The sequence below is a fragment of the Theropithecus gelada genome, chromosome 13 (genome assembly GCF_003255815.1).
Source record: "Theropithecus gelada isolate Dixy chromosome 13, Tgel_1.0, whole genome shotgun sequence".
NCBI classification, from domain to species: Eukaryota; Metazoa; Chordata; class Mammalia; order Primates; family Cercopithecidae; genus Theropithecus; species Theropithecus gelada.
The window spans coordinates 60,148,288-60,170,928 of record NC_037681.1 but is presented as its reverse complement, the minus strand read 5'-3'; the positions used below and the strand labels follow the sequence as shown (position 1 = coordinate 60,170,928).

Genomic DNA, 22,641 nt, shown 5'->3' with positions numbered 1-22,641 from the left:
CCCTTGATATCTGAATAAGAAAAGAAGATCTTCGTACAATTAAGTAACTATAATATCTAGATCACTGACTACGTAGGTTAAAGTCACTGGTCTAGATCTTTGCGCATCATTTTACTTGTTTACAGAATTTGAAATTTAAAACCATACATTTTCAGTAAAATATTTAGTCCTGTTCCCCCAGAATCTTGGCAAAGTATTTCGTCAGTTAAATTGTTCTGCGACGGCTTTAGTATCAACTATATTCTTACGTCAGCTAACTTACGAATTTTTGATAATTTACTTTTTAAAACTTTGTTTTCAAGTTTCTAAGCATTTTGAAGTATATACTTTAGTTTTGGGGAAATGTCACCTATGTAATAAGAAAGAAGTAAATTCTAGAAACCAGAAGTTCTGGTTTTGGTTACTTCACTATCCCCTTATATATTGATTCCTAAATGTTCTTTTCATTCCCTGCTTCCTCCCATAGTGTCATTGTCTGTTCCTCCATCTATTTTGGTCAGCTGCATTGCTGTAAGCTATTTGAGTTTTAATTGGTGCCAATCTAGGGCTTCTTCAGGAGAGATTCTCTTTCATCAGCCTGGAGTAGCAACCCCAGAAATTACCATTCCAAGAGTTTAATTAGATCTTGTCAGATCCAAAACAAGCAAAAACCCTTGGAGTTCAAGTACCCATGGATGGTAGCTGCCTTAACACAAGAAACCCCACAGTCCCTGGTGTCTGAGTTCTAGGAGATTATTTAGAACCATGCTATTCAATTGTTGGCCACTGCTAAAAAGAGAGCTCCAAGAGAGCCCACATCCATCCTGGACTTAAAAGGGTTGGGTTGACCCTAAAAGAGTTAAGATTCCATTGGTATTGAGCACCCTTTGTCACAGCATATTAGGCTTCCTGTGAGTCAGTGCTCTTTTCATTTTCCTTCTGTTGCCACGTATCCATCCTTTCTCCAAAACCTGTTTCTGTTTGATGCATATGTCTTGCTTCTACTCGTTATCCAGTTTCTGCAGCCAAGTATCTCGTCATTTCTGCCTCAGTAACCTCCTTCTCCCTCTAGCATCATATTCTACACTCAGTCCTTTATGCCTCTTGTAAAGTAATTTTTTCTGTCAGCTAATTCAGTGCTGTCACAGTTTTCATCAAAAGTCTATAATGGTTGACCATTACCATTCGTGGTACTCAAAATTTCATAACCATTTGTCAGGCTGGCCTAAACTACCTCATCCATCCACTATCAATCAGCATAATACAGCAAATGTTGCTTACAGTTTACTTCAGCCAGGTTTTCATTCCCACTTCTGCATCTGCCCCTTGTTCTTTTATTAGAATCCTTCTTCCCAAACCTTACAGGATTCTTTCCGAAGACTCTTTGTAATGTCGGCTTTCATATTCATTTCTACTTAGTGTACTTACAGCTTGTCAATGTATTATAATGTTAAAACTTTTAGTTTTCTTCTGGGTTTAATTCAAGTTATTGTCTTATAAATCTTATGTTTTAATGTGTATGTCAGTGTGTGTCTATTATTCAGAATATATGTTTTATGCTTCCTGGTAGCCTACAGGTAAGTCTTCAATAAATATCCACCTTGGGCTAGACACCTAATTGTCTAGTACATTATACCTTTGTCTACTTTTGGTGGTATAGGATCTACCTTAGAGGGTTGTTATAAGGGTGAGGAGGAAAGTACTTATTCAGAGTTCCTAGTACAGAGCCTGACAAATAGTAGATACTTCAGAAATGGTTATTTTTATTTTTAATTTAAATGCTGTACCTTAAGAGGGAAAAAATACCATTTTTACAGTGACACTGGACTACATTGAAAGCTGTTTTTTTTATTTCTAGGTTGAATATATTTCAGGAAAGGTTTTTTTCACCACCTGTTCTGATTTGAATATGTTGAAGAAATTAAAATCTGCCGAAAGATTATTTTTGCTGATTAAAAAGCAGTTTCCACTTATTTCTTCTGTAAGTAAAGGTATGGCATATCCATATGTGTGTTGCTTTTACCCACATGACACATTGTACTCCAACATTTTCTGCTTGATAATTAATATGTAGCCATTTTACACTTTAATATTCATTGACATGTGTGGGATCATTAATTATGTATTTTTCTGTATTTCCTGAATATTATCACTTGATTGTAGTAGAATATTTCTTCTCTTTGCAAACTGTGTGCTGCCTTTTTTATGAGAGTTTAATGTCTTAAGCCACATTTCTTCGAGAATTATGATCAGGTACCTTCTTTAGAGATATATATGGTCAGTTGCATTTGGATTTAGAAACATGCAGTAATCCAAAATGCGTTATTTTAATAGTAAATCAGTGAAAATCGTCATATTGTACATTTTAACTGTGTGATATAATTGGAAAAATACTGCATAGTAAATATTTTTATTTCTGGGACCTTAAATGTTTTTGATAAACTTATGCCCGCTTATCAAGCATTAGAGGTAAAGGGGGCATAAGAGATTTCTTGTCCACTCTCTAAATTTTATAAATATGCTACTAAAACAACATATGGATCTTGATAAAAACAACAAAACATGGTCAGACACTGCAGGTTTAAACGCTGCCTTAAACTTCAATTTGAATTACATAAGAGATCATGTATTTATAGCCTATAATAAACTATTTTAAGAAAGAGGCAAATGGCAAGAAATCAAGACCAAGCAGAAGAAATTGTTTTAAAGCAAATCCCAAAGTATTATACTGTGGGGTAAATATAATTCCTCCCAGTACTCTACACACATTCATCTTTAAGGAACTACAGTAATTTTTGGATCATCTTGATGACCCTGGTTCATCAAGAGAAGATTAAACTTTGCTGAGCATACTGGCAGTATGCTAAGCTATGAATGGATTGTGAGTTACTTTATGGAAACGCACTATAATATACTTATTAATATGGTGTGGGCTAAAATGTAACAGGCCCAAGATTCAGCTCCTCTGTTTCTGAGCTGAGTTTTTCAATTTATTCTTTTCTTATAAAAACTTAATTTTTATAGGCAAGATCACCATTATTTAAGGGTTGATATACACTCTAGGTCTATGTATATGTTGAAGAGATACATATATTACCATAGCACAAATAATCTTTCTAGGTTATTATATGGTAATTCTATAGAAATTTTAACACAGTGTGGATGCTATATATGCAATATAAGAATGAACTTTATTCTGCACAATATTCTTATGGTAAATGGAATATAAACTCCAAATGGAAGTGAAGTTATTCATGGAGCAATTTAATAAAAATTCAAAGAAATAAAGGTAATGGAATTTGGGGGTGATGATTGTAATAGATAGCCTTTAAAGCTTCAATACAGGATCAACAAGATTTTTCTTATCTAGGAAAACTACTTAACGAAATGCAAAGACTTATAAATGAAGATCCAGGAAGTTGGTTGAATGCCATTTCAATCTGGAAAAATCTTCTTGAACTTGATGCAAAAAAGGAAAAACTTTCTCAGAGAGATGATAACCAACTAAAAAGAAAAGTGGGAGAAAATGAAATCATCATTGCAAAGAAATTAAAAATAGAACAAATGCAAAAGATAGAAGAGAATAGGGACTGCCAGCTGGAAAAACAAATAGAAGAAGAAACTCTGGAGCAAAGAGATTTTACCACTAAAAGTGAAAACTTTCAAGAAGAAGAATTTCGGAATGACATAGAGAAAGCAATTGATACTCATAATCAGAAGGACTTGACTTTCAGAGTATCTTGTCGCTGCAGTGGAACTATTGGAAAGGCCTTAACTGCACAGGTATGCTTGCATCCCAAAGTGGAGTCTGTCGCCCAGGCTGGAATACAGTGGCACGATCTGGCTCACTGCAACCTCCGCCTCCCAGGTTCAGGTGATTCCCTTGCCTCAGCCTCCTGAGTAGCTGGGATCACAGGTGTGTGCCACCACACCCAGCTAATTTTTGTATTTTTAGTAGAGACGGTTTCACATTGGTCAGGCTGGTCTTGAACTCCTGACCTCAAGTAATCCACCCACCTCAGCCTCCCAAAGTGCTGGGATTACAGGCAGGAGCCACCGCACCTGGCCTGTGGGTCCCATTTTTTTTTAAAGAATTACTTACTCTTTAGATTGAAAATGAGATGCAAACCTCTCACAGAACGAATAACTAGGCCCAGACAATTAGTTCTTATGGAATTAAATATCTTTAAAACTACATTTTCCTTTTAATTTTCCCTCAGATGTTTAAGAGGAATGGAATGCCATTCCAAGTAATTCCTTTCTTATACTTTGTGCCTAAAAATTTCCTTAAATCTACAGATGTCCTTTGTATTTGGAAATCCTGATACCATAGTCCTCAGCTTTTGGGGTTTCTCTTCAGTTCAGCTTTGTGCTTATTCAGTGGCTACTCTGCACAGGTCCTGTACATGGGATTGTCACCAGGACCTAGACTGCAAATGCACGTGAAGTCTCAGCAATATAGAGAAGAGTGAACACCACAAATTGGCCATCACCAAACCTCATCAGTTGGCCCTTACAAAGTTCAGTGATGTTAAAGGCCATTGGTCTGAATACTTTTATCAACCTTAAAATCAGTCAGACCCTAAAGGGTGAGTCTAATGATACTAATCTGGTAATTTTTAAACACATAGGCTTATAGTAGCTGAAATAGTTATCTTTCAGCTTGCATCTGTTTCCTGAAACCCAGAATGATCATATTTATCAGGTCATAATCTAGTTATTTCATATGCCTAAAATTACAAGAATAGAGATTATGCATGAGTAGACGTTAATGCCATGGAGTGTATTGGGGGCTAGGGCAGATAAAATACAGCCTTACTGCCTGGAATAGAAAATGCTTTCATGTACGATTTTAATATCAGAACTCTAAATTACTGTCAGATAGCCTGACTTGATTTTCTTATAGGCTTCTCTGTTAGTTTTGCTTACATTTAAACTTAAAATTTTCATTTTTAGTATTCTTTTCTTTAACTTGCTACTTTTCCAGGAGGTAGGAAGAGTAATTGGAATTGCTATTATGAAACACTTTGGATGGAAAGCAGATTTGAGGAATCCAAAATTAGAGGTAATGAGTATTTATTTTATTTTGTATACTTGTAACCTAATTCTTTAAAGACCGTGTCCTGTATTCTTATCATACCTTTCCGTTTTATTTTACAGTTGTAAAAAGTATATCGACAGGGATCCAGCAGTCCATTTTATCTTTAGTATTACAATAATACAGATAGTTTTGCCAGCAGTTTTCACTGTGAAAATATCTTATCCAAACTCCAAGAAAAGATTTTTTTGGAATGAAGTTATCTGGTCACAGTTGAAGAAAAAACATTTATTATTATGAGGTTACAGCGATGTTCTCTATAGTCTCTATAATACACACAATCTGTGATTTAAAAAACTTTAGCTAATGTTAAAAAATGGATAACAACAAAAGTCCTGCACAAAATTCAATAGTATGTGTTAATAGTGGCTTTGTTATGGATATGGGATTATGTTTTTATTTTCCAAAATTAATAAGGTTACACTATTTTTAATTGGAACAACTATTTGGGGAAACAAAAAATATTCTTTGCTATTTTTTGAAAGCCATCTTATAAAGTTGACATATAACCAATAATTTTCATGATTAATTCATAAATTTATCACTTGTTATGTAGGTTTAAATGGAGTAATAACTGGACAAATCAGAACATTGTGTGTCGTTTTATTTTTAGATTTGCTTTTGTCTGACATTTTTCACTTTAAAAAAAATGCCTGGTATATATTTTTTATTGTTTGTCATACTAAATATTTTGATCCCAAGAATGTTTTGACATACAAGTATCTTTCTCTTACCTGCCCCTTTCCAATTCTTAATCATCTCTTCTCTGTGGCTTTCTCGTCCCCATCTCCCTGAGTCTCTCATTGTCTCAGAATTGTTTTTCTCATAGATTATCTCATGAATAAATATAGCAAATTCAATTCCTATCAGCCATTTAATGCAATTAATAGCTATTATGGATAGAAATAATTAACACAAAATTGGAAACACAAAAATCACATGTAGTAAAATTTATGACTAAAAAATGACAGAAGAATGAAATCTCAACAAATTTCCTTCTGCAAAATTGATAGGAAAACATTTATAGTGGGAGAGGCTATTCTTAATAACATTCAATATGTAAACATTCTCATCTTTAGAATAAATTGTCAATAGAAAATAATTCTAATAATTTTGCTAAAATGCATAATGTATAAAATTGGGAAGTTTAGCTGTGATGTATCAGTTAAGTAATTAAATTGACCAAATGGAATCACTCCAGGTAAGTCTTTTCTTGATGAAAGTAATCAATTTTGGAATAATTCTGATTAAGCTGCTAATATTTAAAGTTATCTTGGAATGAAATTGTCAGGGACCAGATATTCTTGAGATTCAAAACAGCATTTAAAATATTCTGTAAACCTTATCAGGCTACAAAAGAAAGATTCTAGCTTTTAAAATTTGTGTTGGCTACTAATTATAATGTGGGGCACCTAAATACTCTTCTTGACATAGCAGAAGAAAGAAAATAAAGAGAGACAGAAACTTACCTATAGAGAAAAGAGGACCCTTGCTGCCATATATTTGACCTAAACAAAGTTTTCTGTTACCCTGAAAGTATTTGCAGCCTCTGATAGCCCTGTGTGGCCTCGCATCCTGTTTGAGATTAGAATTAGGGTGGATTTAGAAAATCTTCTCTAACGCAAAATACTGAAGTCTGGTCCAGTTATGATAATTCGGAGAATCTCTAGGAAGAAAGTTGGTTTTGAGTTCTTTGTAACATGACTCTCCTGTATAACAAATTGACCTCAGCATTTTTCTATGAAATGTACTTAAAATTTAGTTTCCTTCTGCTTAAGAAAAAAAAAGATTATAGAACATTTTTTTTCTAGATATGATGAATAAGGCCTTGGATTTTTTTTTTAAAACATAGGTCATGTAAGTTTAAAATGGAAATTTCAAATTGTCGGTACTTTGGTAATGATGTTTCTTATTCCATTCTAACTTCTGTGTTTATTCTTTCAGATCTTTATACATCTAAATGACGTTTACTCTGTGATGGGGATTCCTGTGTTCAGGTAGATATTCTAAGCTTCAAGTTTGTCCCATAGGACGGATTGTTAAATTCAGAATTTATGTTTTTTATTTATAGCATGAATGAAGCATTGATATAACAGAGAAGGCTAAAGGCAAAGCATTTGAATTCTTTGCTTAAGACAATAAAATATTTTCATGGAACTTAGTGGATGTAATTTGAACTGACCAGTTAGAGCTGAGAAATATTTGGTCATGGTAATCTACTGATTACATGATTAATACTGAAAATTATATCTAGTTCTATTATTAAATGATTTTCACAGCCCTATAACTACACCTAAAATGTTTCTAGGCTGCCCTACTCCAGTGCCTTTCATTGAACAATTTTGCCTATCTGGCTTTTTAAAATTCTATGACAATTTTAAAGACAGAAAGGGTGGGGAAAACTAAAAGATGGACATATTTCAGCAATTATAATAATAAGTATAATTATTGATGGTCACCAAGACAAAAGTAGGAAACACTAGCAAAACAAGCAAAATATAAAATATATGCATTTTTAAATTTATAAAGTAGTTAATTTTTTAAAATATTTTGACCCCCAAAAAGTGAGCCTAAGCATCTAAAAAATTTACTTAGATACCAGGCGCAGTGGCTCATGCCTGTAATCCCAGCTCTTTGGGAGGCTGAGGCAAGCAGATCACGAGGTCAGAAGTTCGAGACCAGCCTGACCAACATGGTGAAATCCTGTCTCTACTAAAAATACAAAAATTAACTGGGTGTGGTGGTGGGTGCCTATAATCCCAGCTACTCAGGAGGCTGAGGCAGGAGAATCACTTGAACCTGGGAGGCGGAGGTGGCCGTGAGCCAAAATTGCACCACTGTACTCCAGCCTAGGTGACAGCAAGACTCCGTCTCCAGAAAACAAAAAAATTTAGGAAGAGTATCTAACCCCTAGCAGTGCTGAGGTGGTATTAATTAGATTCTTACCACCAAATAAAATAACTCATTTTTAAATTATTATATATAAAAATGCTAAATTTTGTGCTCTTTAACTAGTATAACCTTAATGTTTTTAAAAGGTATTTGATTATTTAAAATTATTTTAATGCTTGCTAGAAACATTCAAGATGTCATGCCATGGCATTTCAAATAATAATTGATAATGTACCTTAAAGTTTACAAATAAAAGATAATGTATCTGAAAATTCAGACTCAGACCTTGAGTGAGCACTGGTTGAAAATGAGGTTACAGTAGATGCTCTGTGTTTAGTCAGTTTGACTACCTCAGTGTAGGAAGGAAGCAGTCTCAGTGATGAGTTGACTAAAAAGAACAATTTGCTGGGACATGAAAAGGGGAGACATGAAGACTTGCACAACACATAGCACTGGACAAGAGAAGTGACAGTGGATATCAGAAACTGCAACCTGGTGACCTAACAACAGAAGAAAGTCAGAAATGATGAAACAAAGTAGAGAGCAGCCATGAAGTTAGAGGATCACATAAAAATGTGTCCCAAGTTCCTAAAGACATTGTTCATATTTTGAGCTTTACTTTCTTTAAAGAAAAAAACCATTTGGATATCAATAGCCCCATGAAGCATTAACTGTTTTATAGCTGGTGCCACACTATACGCATCACCTACTACAGTATAGCATAGCAGATAAGAACTGTGGACTTGAATTCTGTCTTCACAAATTCTTATAACTCTGCAAGTTTAGACAAATTATCATATTTCTCTGCTATAAAATCAAGAAAATAATAGTACCTACTTTATAGCTTCATCCTTGGAATTAAATGAGATAACCCACATGAAAATCTTTGCTACTGTTTCTAGGATACAGTAATCATTGATTAAATTTCAACTTTTTTATTTTTGAAACAGTTCAGCAAGTAGGAGGGGAGGGCAGAGACATTTACTGGAGTAAGATGAGTTCAATTAATTTTAGTTGAAGCATCAGTTGTACACTTACTGTATGCAAAAAAATTGTGCTAGACGCCCAAAGTTCAAAGACAAAAAAGACGAGTATTAATTTCAAGGAATTCAATCCAGTGGTAGCACAGATCTGTGATAAATGCTTGACTAGAGTTAGGAAAGAGAACCTAACTCTAATTGAGGACCTGTGAGCAAAAAGATAAAAGATTGTCCCTAAGAGGAGACTTGACAGCAATAAGAAAGGGTATGTCATGTGGACAAGAGAAGGAAAGGATATTACGGCAAGGAATCTGTGCAAAGGCACAAGGTATAAGGAAGCTGGATTTACATGGGGCATGGCAGGTAGTTTCAGTGTAGATGGGACATAGAGAAAGTGGTAGAAAATTAGAAATAAGCCATGAAGTGCCTTGTAAGTATGTTAAACAGCTTGGATTTTATCCTAAAAGCAATAAGAATTTGAAGCAGAAGAGTGAAGTGATCAGATTTCTGATTTCAAAAAAATTACCAAGAAAAAAATATTTTTAAATGAAAGAGAAATAAAAAGAGAGAATGAGAGGATTTAAACTCTTGGAGGTAGCAAAAAGGCCATGAAATCAAAAAGTAGTTAAGGGGTCTAGAATAATTTCAGATTTCTGATTTGAACAATTAGTAAATACTGGTATTAGTCACTGAGATACAAAATGTAGCAAAAGAAAACAGTGTATTCAGTGAAAAATGTCCCAGTAGATATTTGAAGTTACAGATCTAGAGTTCAGGTGACAAGTCTAGACTAAAGAGTTAGATTATGGTACCCAATATATGGGTAGTAAGGTGGCACAAGAAAATGAAGAAACATATCAATATGTGAAATCCAGGAGAGTGTATTCAGTTTATACCTGTTGACTTTGTACTACTTATCTTCCACATAAAAATGTTGAAGTACATATTTGACGATAAAGATCTGGGGGTTCAGGTAACAAGTCTAGGCTATAGATATAGATTAGGACATCTTTGTCTTGGTGGTACAAGGTGTACAAGAGAATAAAAAAGAAATGCACACATGCAGAGAAGAAGATCAAAAACCACATTTATTTTTGAACCGTGTACGTTAGCTAGATTCTGTGAAAGTAGAGCATTATTTTTATTTTCTAGGAGTTTATTTCTGAACATGCCTTCTTCTGAATAATTGTATTATGCTGGTATAATGGGGCCCTTTTGTTGAAGTAATGAGATAATTTTGCCCAGGTTTAAGCAAAATGTGAACATTCACTTTTGTCAAATATTGACAGAATTATGTCCCATAAAAACTTCTATTAGCAAAAATATATACATAGTTGTTGAAACTTTGAAAGGTTCCATATAAATTCCTGCTGCTTAGAAGAGCATTTTTTTCATATATATGGACAAAACTGGTTTTCCATACGCATCTCCCTTTTTGGTATCTAGAATGCAAACTCTGTTTTATAGTTTTGGCATCTAGAATGTAAACGGTGTATTATAGCTTTGGTATCTAGAATGCAAACTGTGTTTTATAGCAAGATAATTGCTAAGCTCTCCCTGCAGAAGCAAAATTCACTGGCCAAAATATTTTATAGTGTTTCTACCTGCCAGTTTACATCCCTGATTCCAAATGTATGTATACAGTACTGTTTACAATGTGAATTATTTCTTGAAAAAACCTTATTAAAAAGCCAAACTCCCACGGGTTTGCGATGTAGAAATTCCTCATTGTAATAGTAAGTATACAATTACACTTTTACTTTAAAGGGATATGTCATTTAGTTCTCAGATTTTAAGAGGCTTGCAACAAATACAAAAACAGGATAAGTTAAAGTCAAAGAAAAATGAGAGACAAAATTCTGAAAGAAATAAATGTTTAACATTCACATACCCAGAATTCTGTTGAACAACTTGAAGGAGGGTTTGAAGAACATTGTGGCTTTCCGTAAAGTTCGTAGAAGACCTCTCTTGGTGGTTTTGGAACAAGCCTACCCCAAAACAAACCAGCACACGTTCTTGACATCACGTCTTCATACCTTACCAACAAATTGTAGAAGTGAACTAGAAAAGCCTGGAAAGTTGAAATTTCCAAGGAGATTCTGCTTGTTCATTGCATTGGAAAGATATAAATGATAGATGACATTTTGAAAATTTCTATCAAATCTGGAAACATTGATGTGATGGTGGCATTGATGAGGTGGAGGATAAAGTGTGAAGCGATGCTTGTTGGAGACCAGTGAACTGATTTGGGAGATGTCTGGTTTGGCCCATCATCCAGTAAATTATTTTAGACAGTGCAATGTCATGTTTCATTTCATCTTTTGGGGAAGATGCAAATAACCAAAAAACAGACCTACAAAAGGGACTTTTTATAGAAAATAGATTTTAAGGGTTAGCATCCCTTCAGTTCTACTTCCCATACTACATTTATATCACAAAATAGTATATTCCCCTTCATGACTTCAGACAGCAAAAAAAGGTCTACTCTGGGAAGACAGGGAAGTATAAGAAAGATTTTCCTCATGTGTAATTACATTTTTATACATTAAATACATGAGAGTGTAAATTTCAGTTGTCTAAAAATTTAACTTTCTGAAATTCCACACTGGCTGGGTAGACAAGGTGCCCATTAGAGAAGGAATTTTTGTAATAAGATTGAAACATTCTCTAACTTAGGGAATACTTTAGTGTATGTTGGATGAGTATGTTTAAATGATTCTCAGATTTGGACAGGTAAATCATTTTTATATCTTGTTCAATGTGTAATAATATATAATCAGATTCTTTTCTTTGTAGGGTTCCTTTAGCCAGCAGAGCTTACATCAAGACAGCTGGACTGCGATCTACCATAGCGTGGGCAATGGCATCTCTCGCTGACATTAAGGTAAGAAAAATGTTTTCCTTCCTGTTAATAGCAAAGTTATTTTCATAATTAACTTATACGGTCTCTTACTGATGGATATTTGTATTACTTGCTTTTTCTTTTCTCAACGCTTTTTATTTAACTTCTTTTCTTTTTGCCATTATACTTACAAACTGCTGCAGTAATGCTTTTATATATTGTTGAACTTCTGAGAGTATTTTGGCTGTGAAAAGGCTGAGTCAGAAGTTAGCTACATTTCATTATTTCTAATGTTTTGTGTCACAGTTAGAAAATGTGGCCTGTAAAACCTCTGATTCTTAAATTTTAAGTTTTTTTCTGTGACCAAGATCTTGGTCAATTTTTGTAAATGTTCTATGGACGTAAGATGATTTTATCTTCTAGTGAAGAAATGTTCTCCATTATTTTTACTTACCATGTGTTTCTCTGCTCCATTTTCAAAGAAGTTTTTGAAATCGCATTATATTGTATTTTTTTAAGTTTTTGCATTTTTATGAGTTGTTGAATTATTCAGCTGCCATGTGACTTGGTATATACATGTTCGTGACTGTCAATACATCATTGTGAAGTGTGCCTTTTGTTACTTAAGTCCTGTTTATCTTGGTTAAGTTTAAATTTAAGTCTCACTGTCTTACTAATATTTTCACTCCTTTTTGTTTGCATCAGCCTAATATTTCTTTGCCACTGCTTTTTTTTTTCAGCTTTACATATTTTCTTACAAACACACAGCTATTTTTACCCCACTCTGATGGTCTTTCAGTGAGAGAATTCAGTAAATGTTGTGACAGATAGACTTGATTATATTCTTCCTATTTTTATTCTATTCCTAACTTCTCACACTTTGTTTCCTTCTCTTATTTTTGCTAGTTTGATCAAGTTACTTGCTAATCATTTGTCTTGCCCTGTTTGAGGCTTCTGCTCTGGTTTACTTGTTGCTTGGGTAAAGTCTTATCTTAGGTATTTTTCTCAAATGTGGTATTTAATGATATACTGTCGGAATTTCTTTTTATCTTCAAATTTCTTCCTGTTATCTGGGTATACCTATCTTGGCTGGGTATAGGATTCCTGAATTGCAGTTCTTTTCTCTCAAAGGTCTGTAGATGCTGTTCCATTGTCATTTAGCTTCTGGTGGCACAGAGGAGCAGACCATGCCAGTTGGATTTTTCTTTTATTTTCATTTATAACTACGTGATTCCTTGTTTTTGGAAACTTGTAAGGTGTTTGTCTTTAATCTTAAAGCCCAGGAATGTCACCAGAACATGCTTATGTATATGTCTTTTCTATTTAGCCCAGACCGTGGTGAGTCTTAGATTCTGGCCACCACTTACTGGCTGGGAAGCTTTGGGCAGGATACTTAACATCTTTGTGCCTCAGTTTCTCATTTGCAAGATGAAAAGAGTAGTAATATCTCATGGGATCATGATAAGATTAAATGAATTAGCATTAATAAAGTGATTAGAACAGTGCCTAACATTCAGAAAGTTTCTAAGTATTAGCTGCCATTTTGGTAATAATAATAAATATAACTATAATTATTAATACCAAAATTATAGTTAATAACTAGAACTATAATTACTATTTGGAATATATAATAATTATAAAAATTATTATTTATTTTTACTTCTCCGGCCTGAGCACTTTTTCTTCCATTATTTAATTATTGCCTCTACTATTTAACGAATTTAACTTTAAACTAGTCTCTCTTTCCTACTTCTGAAATTCCTATTAGGAACGTGTTAAGCTTCCTGGTTCTATCCTCCAAGTCTCCTACCCTTTTGACATGATTTCCATCTCTTTATATTTGCATTTTGAGTTATTCTTGAACATTATCTTCCAAATTACAACAAGAGTCACAGAGACATGCTCTATTTTATTTACATTTTTAGATTAAAAATATGGCTTTTTAGCTTCATAAAGGTATATGTGTCACATTTGAATATCTCTGAAAGCTCTTCTTTTATTCAAATATTGATCCGTGTCCTCCAGTAATTAGTAATTCTATTTTACTAGGTGTGTGTTCTGATTATTCTGCGTATTTACTCTAAAACTACTGAGGGACCTCTTCCTTTTTTTTCAGATGTGCCGTTGGTTTTTGTTTGTTTGTGTGTTTTGTTTTAGCTTGCTGGGGCTAAAATGTGACTGTTAAGTATTTTAAACGGCCAGAATCCTGTAAATGGTAAAAGGCAAATGGATCTCTGGCACCCCAGGCTCAGCAGTGTAAGGAGAATCTGTCAGTCCTGCTGAGATACCTGGAGGAAACTTCTCTAGTCACTGACCTCTCTTTGGGTCCATAGATCTCTGAAGACCAAGCTCTTCCCTAGTTCCACTGATTCTCCCCTCTGGGTTCCACTGCTGTTCTCTAATCACTACCCAACCCACAGCAGGGAGGTCCCATCACACACGTTCCTTTTTCTGGGACTGTGACGGAGCCTTGGGCTTCTCTTAGCACCAGTTGCCTCTAGGTCTGAGCATCACTTGGCTCAGCAGAAGCAGAAAGCTTAGAGTTGAGAGTGGAGGAGGGAGCCTCTTTCAGATTACCAGGTACCCAGAACCCATGATTTTATGTGTTTGTTTGGTTTAAATCTTTAGTTCAGATTTTTTTAGTATAAAGAAAGAGGTATGGTTAATTTTTTCCCAAACTGCCAGTGGTTTCACCAGTTTGTATTTAAGTATAAATTTACATAATCACCTACACATTTGAAATGTTACCTTTGTTTTAATATAAACATGTTTTTCAGAAAAGTCAAAAGTAAATGATCAAAAATATCCAAAGATAGTGCTTGATAAAACTTTTCCTTACTGTGAATTTTCCCTGAGACTACAAAAAGTAAGAAATGTGTCTCTCAATGTGACCACTGGCCAAGGAGGTCTGTTAAAGAACCTGGGAAATGGCATGGTAGAGTTCTTTTGGAGGGAATGTGGTAGTGACCCACAGTCTGAGTGACCCCAGTATCCAACCTGATCCATTTCCCTCTTTGGAGCTTAGTACCCAGAGCAGTACACAGACAGCTCAGTCTTGGGTAGGCCAGTGCCACTAAAAATGAAATTTAAAAATGGGATGTTCGTTATTTATCATGTGTACTATAAACTGTTCTCCTTCCTACATATCATAATAAGGGAAATCAAGTTCTATAAATCTTAAATGTTGTTATAAGTATGCAGAAATACTTCTCTACCTCAGTCTGTGTCTACAAGTGTCATGGCAAGAAAAGGTCCTAAGGTAAAATAAAGCCGTTTAAAAATACTTTAGGTCAGATTATATCATTGAATACAGATCATGGGAGAGAAGGAGCACAGTGTATGGCACATTTGAGATCCTAATAAAAATGGGTTCTCATACTGTTAACAATTTAACAACAAAATTTCCATTTAAATTTTTCTTTCTGCTCCTTACTGCCCCTTCATGGGGGATTTGTATGATACTCTCTTTAAAATTTAGTACCAGGGAAGGCTTCTGTCTCCTGAAGAACATTTTGTTTCTTTCCATTAGGTACCATATGGCTGTGGCAGAAACCTGGCTGTCCCCTGAGGACTCTGCTTCCTCTGTAGACATATCAAGTGGTGGATGTTTTTTCTCCCCTATCTCGAGCACCACTGGGCCTGACAGTGGGGTACGTTCCTGCTTGCTCCTTCTTGCCCCTTCTAGAGAATTATTTTCTTCCTTCTGCCCAGAACCTCACAGTGCCTTTGAAGCACATGCCATCAGATCACCCCAATCAGAGCTCTCTCCCTCTCATTCCTGTAAGAGTACAGGCCATTATTGCATCATGATTCTTTGGTCTCTGTAACCATTCAGTAATCTTACTCTTCATTTCTTGGCTTCCCTATTCATCTGTTGTAGTCACATCCTAGACCTTGTCATACCCAGAAGGGTATCTCTTCCAGAAATCTCAGTTTCAGGAATCTTGTTCTTAACCACCTCCTCTTTCCTATTTACTTCCTCTGCTACCCGAACACAAATCTTTAACCCCACAGGGCCCTCTAGTCATTTGACCCAACCCCTGTTCTTACCACCTGTGCTCATCCCTCCTTCACAGCTTGGATTTTAAAAATAGTCATTTCCTTGCCCATACTTTTAACTCTCTTCCTTCTTTTTATCCCTTTTTTTCCCTTTTTTTTTTTTTTTTGAGACGGAGTCTTGCTCTATCGCCCAAGCTGGACTGCAGTGGTGCAATCTCTGCTCACTGCAAGCTCCGCCTCCCAGGTTCACGCCATTCTCAAGCTCCCTTCCTTCTTATTTGACTTAAATAATAGAATCAGAAGAGAACTTCTACATGTTCTCCTCACCAAGTCTACCAACATACCAGAATCTATGCCTACATACTCTTGCTTTATTGTTGTTACAATAAGGGAACTGTCCTTGTTCCACGCTAATGCTTGTGTGCCGGATTCCGTTCCCTCTTATAGACTTAGGAATTTTTCCTTCTACTGGGTCATCCCCATCAGCATGTACACCTGCCAAAATATCTTTCAACTTAAAAAAATGAAAACCCCCCGCTGAAGCCATACATCCCTTCAGCCACCACCCCCTTTTCTGCTTCCCTTTACAGAAAAAGTCTTTAAAATAATTATCTACATTGGCTGTCTCTACCTCCTTTCTTCCCATTCTCTCATATAGCAGCCTCCATGGGGCTTTCATCACCAACACTCCACTGAAACTGCTCGTCTCTCTTACCCGCCTGTCACTTCGACACTGATCACTCTCCTTCTTGAAGCAGTTTCTTCACTTTGTTTCAGGACCACTACTCTAGGTTCTGCTCCTATTATCGGAATGAGCTGCTTCTCAGTGTGTGTGGCTGATATTCCTCTTCCAAACATGTGAACTTCAGAGATCACCAGGGGCCAATTCATAGACTTCTCTTGTTAAACTTCTCTTGCTTTCTAGATGATCACATCCAGTTCTGATGCTTTAAATATCATTTATAGCCGGGCGCGGTGGCTCAAGCCTGTAATCCCAGCACTTTGGGAGGCCGAGACGGGCGGATCACGAGGTCAGGAGATCGAGACCATCCTGGCTAACACGGTGAAACCCCGTCTCTACTAAAAAATACAAAAAACTAGCTGGGCGAGGTGGCGGGCGCCTGTAGTCCCAGCTACTCGGGAGGCTGAGGCAGGAGAATGGCGTAAACCCAGGAGGCGGAGCTTGCAGTGAGCTGAGATCCGGCCACTGCACTCCAGCCTGGGCGGCAGAGCGAGACTCTGTCTCAAAAAAAATAAATAAATAAATAAAATAAATATCATTTATAAGCTGACTGGCACTGACTGTTCCTAAATTCCTATCTGTAGCCTGAACCTCTCCCTTGAACTGTAGACTCATGTCCAGTGACTCACTTGACATTCACACTTAGAGGTCTAAGAGGTATCTCAAAATTAACAAGGCCAGAACTATACTCTTGTCTCCCGCAAAGTGTCTTCTCCCCAACTCTTCCCATGTCAGTAACAGGCAACTCTGTTCTTCCAGTTGCTCAGCTCAAAAATTTTAGGCATTCCAGACTGTTGTCTTTCATTAACATTCCACATCCCATCCATTTTTGGCTCCACCTTTTAAAATATGTCTAGAATCCAACCATTTCTTACCACATCCACCAATTCCACTCTTAACTCAAGCCACTATCATCTCTTGACTGGACTCTCTAGCGCTCTTACCCTTCTATGGTCTGTCCTCTGCAGAATAGCCAAAATGATCCCTTTGAAATGTAATGTCATAGGACTCCTGTCCTCAAACCCTCCAATAGTTTCCCATCCTTCAGAATAGAACCAGAATCCTTACACCACCTATGAGATCTGGCATGCTGTGATTTTCAGAGTGGGAGTAAGTCGTTTTTTCTCCCAATTTCCTGTTTTTCTCCCAGGTACAGATAGGGTTATACCTTCCTGGCCCCTTGACACTGTGTGCCATGTGACTAACAGTTAATACTGGTGGAAGTGATGTGCATCACTTTCAGGTGGCACCTTTCTGAGCCAGTGGACAATTTGTCATGCTTTCTTTCCCTCTGCCACAGTGATGGCAGCACTCAAGATGATGATTGCTCGTCAGTTTGGGTTCCAGAGTGAGGAGCAGAGGCCCCAGGTGCCCTAATGTGGGCATACAGTGTGAGCTACTTGTTTTAAACCCCTAGAATTTGGGGGTTGTTACAACATGCAGCATAACCCAGTCCATCTTCACAGAATCCCCTTGTTCCCTCTCTGGGGCTTTCACTACCTTTTCCTGGGCTTTGGCCAGAATGGCCTTCTTCCTAATTTATAAACCTACCGAACACACTCCTGCATTAGGGCTTTAAGTACCTGAAATTCTTAATAAAGTGTAAAAAGTAACCTTTCCTCTTGAAATATTGATTCCTCAAGTTTAGGTTTCTTTTATAATACCTACTATAGTAGTCTTAATAATACCAAATTAATATTTCTGTCTGCAGGCTGGTGCATTTGTTTTAGATCCAATGTGCGGACTTGGAACAATACTTTTGGAAGCTGCTAAAGAATGGCCAGTAAGTTCTGAAGTTTGGTAAAGCAAGCAATTTATCTACTTTAATCAGTATATATAGTATAATCACCAATTATTTACAAGTAGAATGTCTATTTTGGGATTATTCCTTTTAATTATGTGAGTTATTCACTATACTCAAAATAGATTGTGAAGGATTAAATTGCTATGTTATTTATTTAAATACTATGAATTTAGGAAAATATGACAGAATTCTAATCATTAGTCATGACCTAGATTATACTAATCCTCAAATTCTTTACACATTTGTCATTATAAAATATTCACAGATTTTTAAAATTTTAACATAAACTTTACATTTTTTGATATTATCATTTTAAAAGAATACCCTAAATGTGTTTTGACCTTAATTTAAAATGTACTAATTTCACTTCCATCATTTGAGAAAATGCAAGTTGATTTTCTTAACTACATAAAATGTGTAATAATTTTATTTATGCTTAAAATATTCTTTCTTTCCCCATAGGATGTGTATTATGTAGGTGCTGATGTCAGCGACTCACAGTTACTAGGTACTTGGGACAATCTGAAAGCTGCAGGCCTTGAGGATAAAATCGAATTACTTAAAGTCTCTGTTATAGGTAAGCTACTAAAAATGCAAAACAATTGAGAAAATGAACAACGTAAATATATTTAGAATTATACAAAACAAGACTCAGTATGTAAAGGTTGGTTTTACCCTGTAATATATCTGTGGGACTAATACTGAGTTTACTTCTAATAGTGTAACCGTTTTATTTTCAAAGGGTTCATAATAATTGGGAAGTAAAACAATAAGCATGTAAAGCATGACTTAAAATGTGTATGTTAAAAAGAGAAAAAAAAAGTATTTGTTGCATCTGAACCATTTCTCATATCAGAACCAGTGATCAATTAATATAGCCATAAAATAAGCAGTGTAATAATTCTTTGAATTTCTTTTGAATAAACTATATGAAATATTATTGCCTCACATTAGATAGTATCCCTGAGATACATAGGAGTAAGCTAACTATCCATCCCAATTTGCTAAACCAGGACTTGCAGTGCTAAAATCAGCAAAGTCTGGAGTAAACCAGGACAGTTGGTCACCCTGTGAGGTAGAGGGAAAGTATTAACCCCTGTTTAATGAAGGGGAGTCAGCAGTGACACACGTGACTAGGAATCAAGTCTACTGAGACCAATCAAAATAGTATTTTCAGCCAGGTGCAGTGGCTCACACCTGTAATCCCAGCACTTTGGGAGGCCAAGGCGGGCGAATCACAAGGTCAGGAAATCTAGACCATCCTGGCTAACATGGTGAAACCCTGTCTGTACTAAAAATACAAAAAATTAGCTGGGTGTGGTGGCGGGCGCCTGTAGTCCCAGCTACTCGGGAGGCTGAGGCAGGAGAATGACGTGAACCCGGGAGGCAGAGCTTGCAGTGAGCTGAGATCGTGCCACCATATTCCAGCCTGGGCAACAGAGCAAGACTCCATCTCAAAAAATAATAATAATAATAATAATAATATCTTCCTGAGGTCCATGGTATTTAGACTATTTTTTAAAACTATTCCTTGTTTTATTCCCTGTTCCCCAAATATATATCTCTCCCTTAAATCATGAGTGCATTTAATTCCCAGTTAAGAACATTGTATTCTGTTGACAGTGATAGGTAGTAGATAGTTCCCAATATCAAACCTATAATCAGGAGGAACATAATATTATTTTAAAAATTTTGTTGTAATGGAAAAGTAGTAAAGATGAGTATCAACAGAAGAAAATACTAGGATAACTTGCATAAAAGCATAGTAAAGCATCCCCAAAGAAGAAATTGTCTTGTTGATTGAGATCTCATAGTTGTTTGCTGTTCTGCCAAGGTTTTTAATAGGACTCTGTGTAGGAGACACAAGTTTCTAGAGCAAACTAAAGGGTGACTAGACTGCAAGCTTTCATGATCCCTAATTTCTTTAAGAATGCTATTTCTTTGAAACCTTTAAGAAAACTGAAATTGCTTCATAAGTTGTTCCAGAGCAGTGCGTTTTCAATCCCTTTACATTCTCCAAAGCACCTTGTAGGCATGAGGGAGGGAGTACTGAGTTGGCCATTGGACCGCTGTTGCACTCCCAGCTCCACTTTTATGTATTTTCACTTTAGAGGGCATTTTCTATAAGATTTCATTTAAAAAATGGAAGTGCTCCACTGTTTGTGTGTGTGTTTTAAAGGTTCTATGTGGCACCAGGTAACTGCATAAATCTTCGTTTTTGAAAGGATTCCTCTTAGACTTTAGTGAGGGCAGGATGGAAACAAAGAGACTAATTAGGATACTGTGGCAACTCCAGTTATAATCCAGGTAAGAAATGACAGTGGCCTGGTCCAAGGTGGTATTCAAGGAGGTGTTGAGAGAAGGTCAGATATATATTTGGCAGAGAGAGCCAACAGGATTTGTTGTCGGATTGGATGTGGAGTATGAGAGAGAACATTCTAGGCTTTCTGGCTTGAGCAGCTAGAGGATGGAGTTGTCATTACTGAGGTGGGGAAGACAGATGGTGGATCAAGTTAGAGTTTAGGACCTGTTAAATTTCACACAATTATTAGACTCTAAGTGAAGATATCAAGTTAGTACCTCAGTATCCAAATCTGGAGTTTAGGGGAGAGGTTGAGCATCACTGGTATGGAGAACATTTAGTTTCATGAAATCTCCTAGGGAGTGAGTTTAAGTAGAGAAGGGAAAGGGGACTGAACCTTAGAATACTCAGATGCTTGGACTTCGGGAAGGTGAGCATCTGGTAAAGGAACAGCCAGTGATGTAAGAGTGTAAGAATCCGGGGAAGATAGATAGATCAGCTGTGTCAGCTGCTTCTCATTGGTGAAGTACGATGAGGCCTGGTGACTGCAGAAGTCAAGGGCAGCTTCCCTGGAGGGGCTCTTGAGAGAATGGGAGGAGATAACTTGAAGACAACTAGTTGAGAGCATTCTGTCGAGCAGTTTGGCTAATAAGGAGAGCATAGAAATGGGGCGGTAACTGAAAGAAAGGATATCGGGGATCAAGCAAGGAATTTTTTTAAGATAGAAATTAGAATTTTTTTGTATCTAGAATGTTTGATCTCACTAACAAGAAAAATCAAATGAAAAGGAGGAATTTGGCATGACGGAGGAGAGAGGAGAACAGCTTGTCTGCTGTATCCAGGCCCTAAGAAAGGATGGGATCCAGTGCCTGAGCGGTTGAGCATGCACTTCTAGGAGCAGGGGAAGGCAGAGGGAGGAGAATGGACCTTAAAACAGGTCACACGTTATAATTTTTATTAGTTTTTTCAACTCTACGCATTTGATAGGTTTGCTTAAATTTACCTTTCTTTACTACTGAGAGAAACTTTTTCATGTTACGTCATTTGTAGATGATTCTTCTGTGAATTGTTTTTAGGATAACTTTCTGAAGGAAAGAATAAAACATCTGTTTCAGGTTATTTCAGCATCACAACCTCTTTAAGTTTCAGTCTAGGAGGAACTATATGTCTTGCTAATACAGGGGCCAATTTTAACTAATAATTAGCCCTTTATGGCACCTACTTTAGAGGTAGACATTCAGGCTAGATAAAAGCATTTATTTTCTTCATTAATTTGGTTTTTAAGAGCTCTAATTATAAATACAATTTAGAATGTTGAGATCTACGAATCCCTTAAGGGATCTCATGCCTTTTTACTGTAGGAATTAAGAACACTTACTGACTTTAAGAGTCACACCAAGTATAAATCCTAGCTCCACCATCATTTTTCCACTGTGTGGCCTTCAGCAGAAAAACTGGACCTCTCTTTATTTTCTCATCTATAATGTGAAGATTATAATGCCACTGCATAAAGCTGTGATGAGGATTTATTACATAAACACACAGAGTACAGTGTCTAACGCACAGCATGAATTAGTAAGACATCTGTAAGCATTGGTATGTTGGTATATCTAGGAAGTTAGTAATATTCATTACCATTATGACTTACATTTCTGCAAAATCACAATCTTCAGCTTCTGTGTGCTTTAATGACTTTATTTTTTCTACCTTTTTAATAAGCATTCAGTTTGTTTTATAACCCTCAACTAATATAAAAAGAAATGATCTTAGCCAGGTGCAGTGGCTTTATGCCTGTAATCCCAACACTTTGGAAGACTGAGGTGGGTGGATCAGTTGAGCTCAGGAGTTTGAGACCAGCCTGACCAACATGGTGAAACCCTGTCTCTACTGAAAATACAGAAACAAAAAAAATTAGCCAGGCTTGGTGGCTGTAGTCCCACCTACTCGGGAGGGTGAGGCAGAAGAATCGCTTGAACCCAAGAGGTGAAGGTTGCAGTGACCCT

General features: G+C 36.3%; 1 protein-coding gene across 9 annotated transcripts in view; it reads left to right on the top strand.

The window, feature by feature from the left end:
- Positions 1-22,641, top strand: part of THUMPD2 (THUMP domain containing 2) — a 41,346-nt gene that overhangs the window by 5,738 nt on the left and 12,967 nt on the right. Inside the window, exons 2-9 of one of the 9 annotated variants that reach the window (XM_025355031.1) lie at positions 1,838-1,960; positions 3,350-3,762; positions 4,377-4,568; positions 4,967-5,044; positions 7,022-7,074; positions 11,746-11,833; positions 18,244-18,315; positions 18,799-18,913. In XM_025355031.1, coding sequence (XP_025210816.1) covers positions 4,997-5,044; positions 7,022-7,074; positions 11,746-11,833; positions 18,244-18,315; positions 18,799-18,913 — 376 coding nt within the window. In that variant the 5' untranslated portion in view covers positions 1,838-1,960; positions 3,350-3,762; positions 4,377-4,568; positions 4,967-4,996. Of the gene's footprint in view, positions 1-1,837; positions 1,971-3,349; positions 3,763-4,278; positions 4,569-4,966; positions 5,045-7,021; positions 7,075-11,745; positions 11,834-18,243; positions 18,316-18,798; positions 18,914-22,641 lie in introns of all 9 variants that reach the window. The other 8 variants (XM_025355029.1, XM_025355028.1, XM_025355027.1 and 5 more) reach the window with 8 other exon arrangements.